Source organism: Eutrema salsugineum, unplaced genomic scaffold (genome assembly GCF_000478725.1).
Source record: "Eutrema salsugineum unplaced genomic scaffold, Eutsalg1_0 scaffold_1, whole genome shotgun sequence".
In the NCBI taxonomy this organism is placed as follows: Eukaryota; Viridiplantae; Streptophyta; class Magnoliopsida; order Brassicales; family Brassicaceae; genus Eutrema; species Eutrema salsugineum.
Genome location: NW_006256909.1, coordinates 1,740,943 through 1,756,902, shown reverse-complemented (window position 1 = coordinate 1,756,902; position 15,960 = coordinate 1,740,943). Strand labels below are relative to the sequence as shown.

At 34.4% G+C, this 15,960-nt stretch overlaps 3 protein-coding genes across 5 annotated transcripts; 1 reads left to right on the top strand and 2 right to left on the bottom strand.

The window, feature by feature from the left end:
• Positions 1 to 3,579: 3,579 nt before the first annotated feature.
• LOC18028420 (protein FD) lies at positions 3,580 to 5,230 on the top strand. Its single transcript, XM_024149572.1, has 3 exons — positions 3,580 to 4,485; positions 4,609 to 4,686; positions 4,913 to 5,230. Exons 1-3 carry the CDS (start codon positions 3,754 to 3,756, stop codon positions 4,982 to 4,984), a joined length of 882 nt encoding a protein of 293 aa, XP_024005340.1. The 5' UTR covers positions 3,580 to 3,753; the 3' UTR covers positions 4,985 to 5,230.
• An 864-nt stretch (positions 5,231 to 6,094) lies between these two features.
• On the bottom strand, positions 6,095 to 7,442 carry LOC18028419 (UPF0434 protein ERGA_CDS_01260). Its single transcript, XM_006411983.2, has 3 exons — positions 7,218 to 7,442; positions 7,044 to 7,098; positions 6,095 to 6,473 (listed from the first exon to the last, which is right to left on the bottom strand). Exons 1-3 carry the CDS (start codon positions 7,316 to 7,318, stop codon positions 6,405 to 6,407), a joined length of 225 nt encoding a protein of 74 aa, XP_006412046.1. The 5' UTR covers positions 7,319 to 7,442; the 3' UTR covers positions 6,095 to 6,404.
• Positions 7,443 to 8,492: 1,050 nt separating this feature from the next.
• On the bottom strand, positions 8,493 to 11,841 carry LOC18028418 (protein MID1-COMPLEMENTING ACTIVITY 1). 3 transcript variants are annotated; one of them, XM_006411979.2, is made up of 10 exons: positions 11,666 to 11,841; positions 11,499 to 11,547; positions 10,912 to 11,124; positions 10,374 to 10,820; positions 9,879 to 10,288; positions 9,573 to 9,682; positions 9,381 to 9,452; positions 9,186 to 9,292; positions 8,876 to 8,969; positions 8,493 to 8,790 (listed from the first exon to the last, which is right to left on the bottom strand). In XM_006411979.2, the coding sequence occupies exons 4-10, from the start codon at positions 10,782 to 10,784 to the stop codon at positions 8,738 to 8,740; spliced, it is 1,257 nt and encodes a 418-aa protein (XP_006412042.1). In that variant the 5' UTR covers positions 10,785 to 10,820; positions 10,912 to 11,124; positions 11,499 to 11,547; positions 11,666 to 11,841; the 3' UTR covers positions 8,493 to 8,737. The 3 variants fall into 3 exon arrangements, with proteins under 3 accessions (XP_006412042.1, XP_024005339.1, XP_006412045.1); XM_024149571.1 differs by having other exon boundaries at positions 10,942 to 11,124; XM_006411982.2 differs by lacking the exons at positions 11,499 to 11,547; positions 11,666 to 11,841 and adding an exon at positions 11,345 to 11,430.
• Between the last annotated feature and the right edge of the window lie 4,119 nt (positions 11,842 to 15,960).

Sequence of the window (15,960 nt, the reverse complement as noted above, 5' to 3'; positions counted from 1 at the left end):
CTGAAACAACCCAAGAATAGGTTCAATGTCACAATCTCTATGAACCAAAAATCAGAATTTAGTATTCACAGACTAAAAAGACAGTGCAAGTGAACCCTAATTCACAAAACGCACCAAAAAATACAGAAAGTTGTCCAATTCTTCTTTAACATTTGGAGATGTCAAGTACCACAATCCCACCATTTTCACTATCCAACGGTTAGCATTTTTTTGGCTCTTTCAACTCCAAGTTTTTGCTTATTTATTTTATTGCTACTTTTGGTAGTAAATTATTACGACTACTTTGTGTCCGTATGGTCTACTCTAGAGACAACCTAAAGACAGACGATTATTGTACGGACCAGTGGAACTAAAGAATCCAACGGTCATAAACTCTCCGGGTCATTCATATTATTTGTTAAATTTTAATTATTTGAATGTAAACGAAAATCAATAAATACGAGTATAATAAATTCCGTTTACTCTTATTTATTGATTACCAAATCACTTGCCCTGGTTGATTTCGAGTCTTCTTTTTTTTTGTCAACAATTTCGACTCTATCAACCCGTTTCCTGCAAACAGGTTATTTATTAGAAACCCTTTTTCTTCTGTTTTGTGTGTTTTCACTGATTTTCTTATTTAGTTTTTGTAATTTGAATTTATACAATGAAAGCTTCTAAATTTCTAATTTCATTTGAGAGGTATCCAGCTTTTTACATATTAATATCAAACATGTGGAAATATTTGAATTATATATACTTAAACGTTCAGTTTAAACTTTGAATGGCTAAGAAGAAATCCCAACAAAACGGTTACATTTTTGTTTTCAATTTTATGTACCTCATGCAATATTCCAAATTTTTACATTATGAATTTCATCATTTCACGGTCTCAGAATCTCAATAATAAAGCATATGTTAAATAAAATATTTATTTGAATTTATTAATATCTTATTTCAAAAGCTAATTGGTGATAACTACAATGGTATATTACCTTTTGAAAGAACGATTAATCTTTTTGTTCTATAAGATTTCGTTTTTATTTCAGTTGCATGAATACTACACCTCAAATTTTAAATAGTGAAAATTCTTATAAATAAAAAAAATTAAAACCTTTGGAATAGCTTACACTTACTGTTTTGGGATCTGGCAAGCAAATTTTCCGTTTATATGCATTGTTTTAAAGTAAACTAAATAGGATATCAAAGACAGAGAAAAAGATTTGATGGAGTTTGGGACAGAGCAATACAGTGCTGACACCTGTCCAATCCCCCTGAGAAATGACATGTCACTCTCTCACTGTCACTCATACAAGTCACAAGTTCTACATATTTCGTGATACTATGGACATTTGGATTCACTCATTACCTTATACCCCCAACTTTAATTTTCAAAAAATGATTTGAAATCTATTGATCGTAGCACTTTGAACTTCCTTTTTTTATAAAATGTTTTCAAAATTGTTGGCTCAGTCTAGAGAGAAACAAACAAAAAAACAACCAAAAATCCAGTAATGGTGGACCGTGGTGGACAAAAACAAATCTATAATAATTTTTTTTGCTAAAACAAATCTACAATATTGGTGTTTTATCTTAAACGTTAAATAAACATCGATTGTATTTTAAGATTCAATGTATTGAACATGTAAACAAACTCGTAGTCCCTAACCCTGAGGAGATTATTAGGAGACTAGAAAGTAGCAAAGGATCAAATTTACCATTTAGCTTATTTTTAGACAAAGAACCAAAAAAACGAGAAAAGGGACACGATTTTGGAAAAGAAACGAGCTAAAGTTATCCTAATGTCAATTGCATATAAAATATATAATGAAGGTGCAACAATTGTTTTTTCGTTTTAATACGGTCAATGCATTTAAAAAAACGGTACGATAATTAAGAATCTTTATCTTCACAGTTAAGAGGTTCGAGCACACGCACATGCACCACCAAATTTACTGTGGCATAAAACCAAGCGATGCGATATAAGCATCGAATAATGCCTCTTCGAACAAATATGAGTACTTGAGGAGGAGGTTGCGTTTTGTTTGAGTTATTTTTTTTAATAAACACCTTCAAATGTACTCTTTAAATTTTCAAAGATGGGACGTTTCTTTCAGAGCAATATATTCATTTTATAAAAAAAACTACGCCAAAAAATGTAGCATATTATAATCATATGTGTACGGAAATGAATAGTTTATATCTTGTTGAGTAGAAAGAGAAGAAAGAAAGAAGAAAAATCTCCTATTTAATTATAATAAAAACTTGCAGTACAGAATATAAAAAAGAAAAGAAATGAAAAGCGTGACTAGATATGCACTTGGAGACTGAACAAAGATACGGGCACATACGTATACACACACATAATTAAGCATATGTATATATATATATTCGACTATCTAGATAGATATCTGGATGTACTCATATCATCATGTGTATGTAACAAATATCATTTGTTAATTTGGCTTATTAACTGGTTTATCATCATTCAAGAATCAAAACATAATCCATTTAAACATCTAAATTACATGATAATATCCAGCAAACAAAATATCTTGGTTTAAATTGTTTTTAAACCTAGCATCGTTCTGTACTTCTATTGATCAAGATTTAAATATGTTTCGTGTGAGAAATAAATAACTTAAATTCTGTGGAATCGTAACGTGCATGATGATCGGTCGGTCCTAAAACTCAGGATCTTGTACTTATTAAAATCACTTTATAGCATATATAAATCATCATAGCATAACTCTTTCTAAGAATTCCAAGGATAATAACCAGACATATATCTTTTTAGAATTTAACTAAAGAAAAACTAGGCAAAAATGATCATCAACAAATTTACTAACTTTTTTTCGATCTTCATTTATTTAATACTATTAGAGATGGATAGTTCAACTAGAAAGATATTTCAGGGTAATTTAAGATGTCACATTATTGAGTGTCAACTAAGACGTGTAAAAATAATTAAAACTGTTGTGTATCTAGTGATATGCATAGTCTCATAGTTATTAACAAATACATTATAATGGAATTGACGTTCTAAAAACATATACACTATTCTTTTTTCCAATACACTTTAGTATTGATAGTGGTAATTAAAATAACGATGAGAAGCAAAATGGTCTCTCCTTTGGAGATGGAAGACAAGATAGATTATCATGAATTAAAAGGTATTTTCAACAAACGATTAGAAACAAAATGAAGGAAAAAGTTATCCAAATTTAAGCAAGAAAAATAAAAACACACTTGACAGTTGAAAGTGATATAAAAGGGTGTGATCCTAAAAAAAGTGAGATTAAACCAAAGTTTAATTATTTGCCTGCCTTTTCTCAAGCATCTCTTCCCCACCCACTCTTTACATTTAAGGATCATTACAATAGTTTCACTAACTTCACTTTGAAATTATGAACACTAATATCATTAGGGATACCCCGCGCGTTACGCGAGAATCCAATTTTATCTTTCTAAAACTTTGAAATTGAAGTCATCAAAACTTTAATTACATAGTTATGGAATGTTTTTTTCTTCATTTATTTTTTTTTTTCTTTTGGAATAGTTTCAATCCCTCTGTCTCTACTTCTGGACCCTCAACCATCATTCCAGAAATGACCGGCGAAAGTCAAGAAGTTCTCTGAGCTCTCTCTCTCTCTACTCTACTCTACTCTACTCTCTCTCCCCATCCATCTCTACACACCCTCTCTCTCTCTCTCCGTGTAGGATACAAGATAATTGACACCAAAGCCTAAAGCTGTGAGTTTTGGCTCTTTTCCAATGTTGTCATCAGCAAAGCATCAGAGAAACCATAGAGTCTCTGCTACAAACAAGAACAAGACTCTCAACCAAGTTTCTTCCATTTCATCCTCATCACCATCCTCATCATCATCATCATCATCATCCTCATCCTCATCATCATTCTCAACATCATTCTCACCGTCTCCTATACACTCACAAGACTCTCAAGCCCATAAGAGATCTCTAGTCACCATGGAAGAAGTTTGGAAAGACATCAACCTTGGTTCCATCCACCACCTTAACCGTCACAGCCAACATCCACAACACAGCCAAGAGCCAAGGTTCAGGGGCCACAACCACCAGAGCCAAAACCCTAACTCCATCTTCCAAGATTTTCTCAACAGACCTTTGAACCAGGAACCAACAATACCCACAAGCCTCACCATGGGTTCTGCCTCTAATGGCGATACCACCACTGTCACTGCTCTCTTCAGCAGCTCTCCTTTGGCACCTCCTGCAACTGTTCTGAGCTTGAATTCCGGCGCTGGCTTCGAGTTTCTTGATAGCCAAGATCCTCTTGTTACCCCAAGCTCTAATCTGCATAACCTCGCAAATGTTTCCTCATTCAACACCCCTTTTGATGCTCTAGTTACATCCACTTGTTTTGGTAAGAAAAGAGGCCAAGAGTCCAATGAAGGTTCAGGGAATAGAAGACATAAGCGAATGATCAAGAACAGAGAATCTGCGGCTCGTTCCAGAGCTAGGAAACAGGAATGTGACTCTCCTAACCTTCTACTTCTTTCACTCATAGGGAAGAAATAAGAAATGTGGTTTTGCCATCAAAATGCTTTTGATCTGACAAAAGGTTTTCTGGGGTTTGATTCTCATTTGCAGGCTTATACAAACGAGTTAGAGCTTGAAGTTGCTCACCTGCAAGCAGAAAATGCAAGACTCAAGAGACAACAAGATCAGGTAAACAATTAGAGACAAGTACTTATTCTTTTACCCTTTTGAAGTACTCACATCAATAGTTTAAAATTTTAAATCCGTATAGCTCAACACCAATATTCACCAACTTATAAGGAAATAGACATCCTCTGCATTACTTGCAGTGTCTTTGTTTGGCATACTTTTTGGTCCAGTGATATTTTGAGTGGTAAGATTCTGATACTTCAGTTCTGTGTGTGTGTGTGTGCAGTTAAGAACGGCGGCAGCAAATCAGCAACCCAAAAAGAACACACTTCAACGGTCTTCCACAGCTCCATTTTGAGAAATATACAAATCCTTTCTCTTTTGGGGATTGAGAGTCTCTCTTGAAGAAGTGAAAAATGGAAAAGTTTGTACCTTTTTTTATTAGCTATAAGTATAACTAAGCTAAATTTGTAGAACTACAATATTGCAGGGGAAAAAAGATGTAAAAAGAGAAAAGGATCTTTCCATTTCCTAAGGCACAGGATCACCTGTCCTGGGCCTCTCTTCTTTTGTTCTGTCATTTTCTTATTCAATCCTTTTTCACTGCTGTACTAACTTCTACTTGTATTCTTGTAGTAATGGCTTCTTCCTCTTCTAATGCTAGTTTAAAAAAAAAAAAAAAAAAAAAACCAGTTATGTTTTACCGTTTAACGCATTTGGTTCTCAAAAGAAGCAAAGATTTAACGCATTTGGTTCTCAAAAGAAGCAAAGATTCAATAGACAAAACAGTGCTCCACTTAAATGATGACAATACCAAAGAAAAGAGAGAAGGGGACCTGTCACTGAGCATTTATGTTTCTCCCTGCCCCATTATCACCAAAAATGTCCATTCCTTTGGCTGGCTACCATACAGGCCAACAACTTGCACTATGAAATTGAAACCTCCAAGCCAATGGGAAGTAAGTCAGCCCACTTTTTTTGGTTTGGTCAAGAGAGAACATGGTAGGTTTAGTCCTGTTCTGGTCACCACCCACGTTTTACTTATTTTATTGTACTGTAGCTTTTGCTATACTAGTCATCATCAAACGCTAGGTGTTTTTATACGCATTTGGTTTATCAAAAAAAATAGTTTTATCCTCTTTTGCTACACTAGTTATCATCACAAACACTATGTGTGTTTGTGTGCATTTGGTTTATCAAGAGAATTGTTTTATCCTCTTTTGGTCCCAGATCAGTTACCTGTCAGTGATAATAAGTCAAGTTGATGATGTCCAAGAAGATTCTTGATCCACTTACGGTCATTTGAGATTTTGTTGTGTATTCTTTTAAGCAACCAAAAGTGGACATCAAGAGCTAATATGGTGTGGGATTAAGATAGAGAAGAATAGTTACCAAAAGTGGGGCTATGACTAGAATATATATCCTCACATTATATGGTAATTCTTAGAGCCCCTCAAATATGAATCCATTACTTTAAATCATGCTTTTAGCATCATTCCAGTCAATGAGGCTCCTAGACTTCGAGAAAATTAAGTACCCAGAAACTTAAGAAGAATACGTCGGTACATTCACCTGAAACCACACCTCGAGTATCTTTCAATTGCTTACATCAATATTTCCCATAAAAAAAATTAAGCTTAATTCAGAGAGAACTATTACATAAGGACAGAACGAACCATTGATGAGGATAAGTCACTGCAGATACGGTGCAACAAAGTTGCTACCTTCACTCTGATCTATTTTTATTTTATTTTTTTGGGTGCAAAAGCAAAAAATCATTAAGCTTTTGATGCCTCCTCAAGTATTTTTCCATCCTTTGGAACCAAGCATGGAATCCCATCTTTTACCTGGCGTGTTAAGAGAAGCAAAATCAAGTCTGAATCGTGAACATGAAGTGAAAGCTAAAAGAACAAGAAGAATATGATTAAGATGCAAAACCAAGACTTAAACACTGAATCATGGTGGTGGCCAGGTGAAGTGAATATGATTAAGAAGAAATCGGCTGACCAATCACATTAGCATATGATTATTCTATCAGTGTAAATCGACACCAAAAAAAAAAGTATAGATTCTTTTTGTAACTTTATTTACTATGAAGCAAACGAGAAATAAAAAAAGAATCCAGCTCTATATATCTATCTCAATCACCGATTTGACAATTCTATAAAGATCAAAAGTTGGGAACAGAACATGTTCATATAATCCGAAATATGATTCTCAAAGCATATATGATAGTGGATTGCAATACTTTTCCAGCCTTAGTTAGTACGAGCCATACATCTTAACTTTCATGGAGCTCAACACCAACACAAGCACCTCTCTTTTTTCAGCAATAATCAAACTGATCTGAATCGAAAAAATCGGAAACGCTTTTGATTGAAATTGACTTGTCTAAAACATGAATTTTTGGAGCTTACAGGAAAAGAGACACCAATTGTATCGCTGACCAATGATTTCGTCTTCTCGCAGACCCTTTTAAAAAAAAAACAATTCGTCAAAACTGCTTAAACGATTTCTTCAGAAACTTGGGAGTCGCATCGAATCTGCCTACTAATGAGAAAATGTATAAAACTGAAGGAGAGAAATCGAACCTCAAGGGTTGCTTGGAGAGAGGACACACCAGAATCTCGGACAGAGTCTTGTCGATTGCAATTCCGGCGTCTTTTAGTAACACTCTGCTTATTCTCACCATATTTGAGCTTTGAGCTTTAGCTCTCTCCGGAATTTTTGGATTTTCCCCGATCTCCGGCAAACTTGAAGAGAGCGATGGTTTTGATTTCTGAAAAAAAGCCAAAGGGGAGTGTTTGTCCCTGACCGGAATAAAACGCAAAACGCCGTTTTGGCAGGACTCCCTATCAATTTGAAAGTTTCCAACAATGCCCCTAAATTCTTAATATTTCATAGATTAGCCCATCAAATTTTTATTACGGATTAGTCCTTCCATCTTTATTGTTTACAACTATGCCAGCAATTTGTTCAGATATTAAAAGATAGATAAGCCTCTCTTTCTTCGGGGAATAGAGTCTTGTCACTGATAGGATTCATCGAACAATGTTTATAGTTTACAAAACGTTGATCGGTGACCTTGCATAAACTGTCTAATTAGTTTATTAGTAGATACTATCTTTCAAACATATATTAAAATTCTTTAACAAAAAAAAACATATATTAAAAAAAAAATAGATAACATCAATATTATAATCAAAATTATATGATTATCTGCATAAGTCATTGATCTATATTGAAAATAAAAAAATTTGTTCATTATTGTATTTTGATAATCGAGATTTTAATCCCCGAAATCCAGTATTCTTACCACTTACGTCTACAGGTGGCGTGGCCAAGCCATGAAATATCAAAATAATTCCATTCTTCAGAGAATTTGATTCCCCCACAGGAACCAACAAGGCCTCAAGTACTAGCCCACTACCACCATTTACAATTGTTCGTTATTAAAAGTAGATTGCTTTTCACACATTGTACATTTAGGGTAAAAACAAAAAAGCGTTCTTATTTCCAGACCGAGGAATGAAAAAGTAGAACCAATTTTCGTTGGATAACAACAGTTAACAACATACGTTACGTAAATGGTATCGATAGGTACATATGTGCATTTTGGAAGCATCCCTAAAAAAAGTCCCGACAAGTTTTGTCCAAGTGATTGCTATATCATAAGTCATATCAGTTTTTGCCGTTTATTTAGGCTTTTAGCTACTGTTGATAACTCTGATGTATTCTTCATCAAAGAATTTCCTTAGGTTCTTCTATGTATTGTTTATCCACAAGCAAATTGACTATGTAGCATGTTCCTCAAATTATATAAAAAAAATTACTATCTAGACCCGAAACGTCAACTTTTTGTCCAAGTGGGAACCCGTAAACGTAATACCCCTATCATATGATAGAAGTTAAAGAAGAGAATTAGTTAGTCTGTTGTCTATGATGCACAACACAATTGCAGAGAAATATTGAAAGCAATCCCAAACTAATTTACATACGACAACGCCTTAAGAACAAAAGACAGTAAGTAGTATGACGAAGAATATCGTGTCATATTCAGAGAGACAACATAGCTTTGTTTTGTTCACCTTTTAGTATAATTGGATATGATTCAATGTTCCATGAACTGCGACGAAGGCGGGCTTACTCTCGTCTTCTCCGTACCTGCGAGCATATCAAGAGACGATCTTTGTTCGTGCTTTAAGTTTATAACCAAAATTTTGTTAAGATGTATTTATATCATTCATACCATAAGCCCCACGAATCTCAACTTCTCGAAGTTCTTGGACAAGAGCACAGCAACAACACATCAAATGAGATAGAAAATCGTCAATGAACCCTCCCTGCAAAAGAAGAAAACATTAGCATTCCTCCAAAAATGTACATCGTGTGACATAAACATAGGCCTTTCATTATCATACCATTTTAGTTACTAATTTCATAAAAAATTTCTTTTTTCTTGTTTTGCATGCTAACAATTTTCTTGGAAGCATATAAATGTTTGGGGACCAAAGCTTATTAAGATCGATAAAGATTTAAGGGAGTGGAAGAGAATGTACCGTGATGTTCAGTGTTTTCCGGAGTTTCCTCCTTACACAACAAGTGTAGCAGCAACAGGAAAGTATCAAAGAATATGCCATTAGCTCATTACATGCTTCAGCTGAAGCTGGGAGAGTGAAGAAAAAAAAGTCAGCTTTGTCACATGTAACGGATTGAATCATAATAAAGCAGACGGTATTACATATATCCCTTACAGATGTGCCTGTTAGTTGCTGCAGTGGCAATCTTGGCTAAAGTACCACACGGGAAAAAGAATGTCTTCAAGCCTGCGGTTCCATCATTGAATCATTCACTACTTTACAGATAACAAGAATGTATGGAATGATAAAACGCTAGTTGTCTATATAACAGAGAAAACAAAGTGGAAACAAGAAGAGGGGGCTTACAAAGAGAAGGTTCCGAGCAACAAGCCAGTAAGTCGGTATGCCATTCTTCATGGTGCTGTGATGCTCTTCGTGAAAGCAGATCATGCCCTGATGTAACAGAAGAAGTAGATCTGCATGGAACAAATTATGTAATCAATGTTAATCTTCAACCATGAAACAGAACTGAACGCATTACAGTCACAGCAAAGAATTGGAGATTATAATCACAATATAATATTTTTGTAACTAGACAATACACACAAGTTGCATTTAAAGAAAGCACATGACGTTTGGATATTATAAGCGGAACAAATTGGAGATTCTAACCTCGAAGGTGCACGACTACTGCTTTTCTTGGGAGAATCTTCGTCATAGGAATATTCTGTCTTATTGCTTGAGCTACGCTCATTTTTCTTCGAAGCTTTCTTAGACAGCTGCTTCTCAGAGTCATCAACAGCAGCAGCAGTTTGTGTAACACCAATTAAACGCTGAATGACTTCACACTGAGCCACATCATAATGCTCCTGCGAACGCTGAAGTTCGAGCTGCAGTTTCTCGTTTTCTGTTTTGAGAGCATCACAGAAACGCAAATTAGGGTATGAGCAAGAGAGAGTCTTCTTCAGCACTGATGCTGCTTCTCTGGTAGATTCTTGCTTCAGAATAACATCTTGCACATGTCTATCCTCTTCATCAAGGGTGTACTCGAACTGATCACGATCAATATATTCTAACCTCTCCTGTACATAATTATCCAAATTTCAAAAGTCAAAAAACCATAATTCCATGTTTAAGCACCAAGTAGTGAATCTTGAGACAACTTACCCTAACTCGAGCGTTATCCACCAAAGTGATGAGCGGTATGATCTTAAGAAAACGATCAATCTCGTCCTGAGCTTTCCTGAACTGGTAAACAATGTTCCATCCCATAGCCAACAAGTAGAGATAGCTCCGGTCACGACAACTGTTGACGAGAATGTAAGACCTCCTCAAAGCGTCCTCGAGCCCTTCGAGAGGCTCTCGAGTCTCTGGATACTTCTTCATCTCAGAGATCTTGAGCTGTTCAAGCAAATTCCCGATGAGTTTGAGATGTTGAGCGAATTGGCGACAATTCTTCTTGTGCATCCAAGCAGTGTTTGCAGCTTTAACTATAAGCCCTATCAGCTTGACGGCATCTAGCCCAGTGAGCTGAGCCACTGACGCAATCTCCCCGAGACCATCCCATGAATGAGACATTTTCTTCGGCTCTCTTCAAAGCGATTGGAAAAGTTCCTGTTGGTACCGATTCATCATCACTCGCGTTAAGTCTTAGCAGATTCTAAGATCCAAAAGTTGGGATTATCGAGATTGTTCGAAATTTTACCTCGACTGAGCTAAAATTTTTGGAAATTACCGGAATCAGAGAATTCGATCCAACGCCGGCATTGCTGATTGAGATCGAGGAGGAGCCAGATTCCGACGCCGAATCAGAGGTCACCGCACGGAGATTCGGATGTTTCAGAGGAATAATCAGTTGAGAAATCGCATCATGAGTGAGTGAAGCGTGACTTGACTAAACAGGGAGCAGCTTCTTCGACTGCGACAACAAAGAAGAAAAGGAAAAGTCCATAAGATTCCAATTCAAAGAGATTCTCCAGGTCCTTAGGCTTTTCTACGTCAAAGATCTTCAACGCCAAAAAGAAAATTAAAAAATCCCTAAAGACGGTTTCTATTTGAACACTTGAAGCTGACGAAAGCGAAAGCGAGAAAATGTGAAGACCAGAAAGAAAAAGAAGGTTAGCAATGAACAGTAAAACCTCTGACGAATGTCAGGTGAGAGAACAATTAGCCGGCGACCAAACTCCTCCGCCGGAGTTCAAATTAGAAGGAAGATGCTATAGATAAAAAAAATCACAGAAAAAAAAATATAGAGAAAAATTAAGAGAGAGGAAACAATATTGGAATGCTCACTTAGTGCATTGAAGAAGGCAACAGTTATACTTTTCCTCTTCACGACTTCCTATTTTAATTAGTAAAAAAAGAAGAAAAAAAATGTTAGAATATTGATTGAAAAAGAGGAAGAAGAACATTTACAGAGAATAATATAAGTTTTCCGGGAAAAATGCAGAGCAAATCACCAGGAGATTTCTTCGTCGTTGTCTTCGAAAGAAGAGCAGAGAGAAGATTCTCTGCGTCAAGAGAGTATCCAGAGGCAGAGATGAGTCATATGGAGAAGACGGTTTGTTTTTGTCGATTTATGTATTTCTTCATTAGCTTTCCCCACACCTTCATTTTGCCACTCGTCGGAGCTGAAGAGAACCCAACCCATCCTGCTTTTGCTTGTATTTACCGATAGGCCCTTCCCAACTCTCTCTATTTACCAATAATCCACCCGTGATTTTTCCTTTTTAACCATCCTAATTATGAAGTTTATAAATCCTAATTAGGTTGTAACGTGTTTTGTTACGTAATTACAGACTTACAGTACCTAATGGGAGCTAGATACACGTTACGTTATCGTGCAAGAGAAAGAAGAGACCATGTGTAGACTACTAATTATACCTTAATAATATTTCGAAGTATGAGATTTACTATAAATAAGCACCGTTGAAATATTACTGTCCGGTTAAATCCTAAGAATGGCTAAAGTCCTATTGGCTTGCTAAGATGTATATGACCTTGTTGTCTTTTTTTTTTTTTTTTTATGTCGGCATACAGTTGACATCGTTTGAAACGAATTATAAGGCACAACGGCGTGAACATATTATTTTTAAGTAGTAAATGTTTATACCAACAATTCCAATTACTAGAACCAATAATTTATATTATATGTACTTTGCGATTAAATCCAAACCACTAAGAAGAAATCGATGATTGGAAAAACTGTTAGGTGGCATATTAACATTTTTCCCCTTTTCAGTAATTCAGAGGAAATTAACTAACCCAACTTGATATGTAACTGTAATTAGACTAAAAATTGTGTTTCAACATCACGTTAAACGAATTTGAGTCTTTTTTCTATTAGAGGTTCAATAGGTGGGCCGTTTACTTGTGGTTTCATTTCGTGATACTATAAGAAAATTTATAGTAAACAATAGCATCTTTTTTAAACAATTAAATAGAGATCAAAGTGAGACGTGATCGCTTGAACTTGATTTGTCTTTGAATTACAGTCATTGTAGTAATGATGGTGGTTAAGATAGGAAGGGTAGTCCGTCCATCACAAACAAATTCACCTTTAGACCTTTTTCGGTTGAAATTGATTTGTCTTTGAAATGCAGTTATGTTAATCATGCCCTCTTCATTCTATATAGTATATACATTGATTTAATTAATTTCTCCACATATCGATCTTGCTGCACGTGGATTACCATGATTGTATTATAGACAGCTGGCGAAACTGACGGTAAACTAATACTATTGGGTGTCTTTTGATGAAATATTTTGTACATATTTCTTTTGGGATTTCTTTTTGGCCAAAATATTTTTGTACATATTTATATCTAGATTTCAAGACACAAAACAAAGAAAAGAATGCTATTTTTATTTTTAGACGACGAAAAAGATCATGCTATCTATCTTTCAAATTTTAAAACTACGTCGACAAAAAACCCCACAGATTATATCTTATTGTCTTCACATCTCCGTTGACAAATAATATGAATTCTAAAATGCAGTAAACTAGTGTTATCATTTTACGCTGATCAAGTGATATGCTTATAAAAAAAAAAAAGCAAGCATCTGTTTCATGAGCCGCTAATCATCGAAAAACTAAAATGTTAACATAATATTTTCATTAAATAATTTATTTATATTTTACGAAACAAATATGTTTTGCTATTTTACGACAAGCAAGTGATTGCAAAGATCATCCCAACATAGTTTTTTATTTTTAATGTTATTCTCATGTTATTTTTATGATTAGCATATTTGACTATTCTCTAGGTTTTTGATAATTAATTGAAGTGTGTTTTTAACTAATTATTAAATGAGATTTTGTTTCTAAAAATTATTTTGTTAGTTTTCGCACGCTTATCTAAAACATATATACATATATTAATTTTATATGTAATAATATATATATATAACCTATAACTACAAGAAATTATAAATATATTGGCAGGTATACAAAATGCATGTGTGGAAAGGGTGGACATTGGTGGTGGTGGTGGTCCTGGTGGAGTAGGACTGCTACGCCCTCTTCCTTTTTTGAGAGTGCCTATATACCATGCGTTTACTCTCCCATACAAAAATCATAAATGTAACCATTTTTCCCCCAAAAAGTATCTTACTCATTTTAGCCAAAGTAGCAGTTTCTGTAAAACTGTTAATATTACAGTTGCTCCATGACAATGACCAACATATATATTGAAAATAAATGTATATAATCTTGTTAATGGTCCAGTTGTTTCTTCTTTGTATTCAACCCACACGTCACAACCAAAACTGCAAATGAAAGTCCAATGGAAGTTCCGTATCATAGAACCCGTTTTTATTTGAGAATGTGCGTGTGTACATACGACATAAAGAAAACAACAAAGGAATATTTTGATAGACGATGGTTGCTTTATTACTAATTTACTACAAATTTTGGTAACACGCCTTTGCTTTACAAAATTACAAGCTAATTGCTGAATATTTTGATGTATTTTACAAGAGTATTTAAATTAATATTTTTAATCGGTAGAGGTTCTGTGCAAATTCTAAATTTAGAATTCATGGTGATTTAAAATTAATACCACTATTTTACGTATGTGCGTGCATTCAATTCTTCGATTACCACTTGCACGCCGGCGAAACGGATTTACTCTATTGAATGGGTTGAGCAGCGAACAAATTAAGGAAACGGAATTGATTTTTTAACTAAACGTTTCAAACGAACTAAGACAAACGAATTGACATTACTATACAATGTAAATGTATATGTCATAATTGTAAAAGTAAGAAATATACTTCTCATAGGAGGTAGTTAAGATAGAGAAACTGTTGCTTTAGTTGTTTGGTCGATAGTGTCCATGAATTTAGTTGGGAATAATCGTGCATCTTACTTTATACTAAAATAATTAAATAAATGTCTTCAAATGTCCTTATCTGTAACAATAAATGGGACAGCTAAATTTTCCACACATACCACTACTAAACAAAGGTGTTTATACTGTACTTTGACTAATTTTCTGGGGTTATGTTAGTGAAAATGATCATCGAATGTCTAACACTCTGTCGGGATCGATTTATTAACAATTATATAACGAAGAAGCGCACACCTCAAAATCTGCATTACTTCTGGTCAAATAAATTTAAATATTAAACTATAAGCATCAACACACTTTTTTGTTTGGGTGCAACCAAGCATCAACCTACTTTGTAGATAAGGGCCAAATGAAATAAAAAGGTAAATTATATATTAAAAAACCTAATTCGTATGTTGACACATTTACATACATATAAATATTCTTTATTAAACCAACATTTTAAATTTTATCTTTGTCAACTTCCAATTCAAAATTTCACAGGAGATTTATAAAACATGTAATAAACACTAATTCGCATGTTGACAAAAAACACATCTAAATCTTAGATGCAGTATAAATACACACATACACACACTATAAATACATATATATAGTAATATATATACTATATATATATCTGTATCTGTAAGAATTAAATAAAAACCCATGTGCTAATCAACCCCTAACATAGAGCTTTAAGAGCCCGTGAACCAAAATATTATATAACTTATGAAGTATCATACGAACTAGGATGAAGAATCATACGAACTAGGATACCCCGTGAATTTTTCAATGATTTTGCATATTCTTATTATCTTATATAGTAGTTTCTCCATAGTAACAGGCTAACAGCTGATGTGTTATAGGTTTTTTATTTAAAATTTATTTTCGTTTTATGGTTTGATTACAAATGGATTGTTTGAACTTGAGCGGAAACAAAAAACTGTCATTTTATAATGGGCTGAAATAATAGATTAGTAAGCCCAAATCGATATGGACTTTTACTAGACAACTGTTTAATTTATCATCGTCAATCAGAGCGAGAAAAAAAGATATGATACCAAAATACAACGCGCGTGAATCAACGACAAAGGGAAATTAAAATAATCACGAGGAAAATGGAAATTCATATACAGTTATGTGATTCATCGAAAAGTTTTGTGTAGATACAGTTTTCCGAATTTTGAATTTATTCAATCAGTTAGTACACTTGATAGGAGAGAAAAATTTCCGAAAAAGAAACATCACAAGAGGAGCCACCTTTGTAATTAATAAGGCGTGATAAAGATTAATGTGTCCTTATAACAATCAATTTAATCATGCTAATTACGGTATCTTTTTCGCCAAAAAAGCGTGACTGCGCAATCTCCGCCGTTAAATTTGGTAGAGCAGCTAGTGGATAGTGAAAATAGGTCCCACGT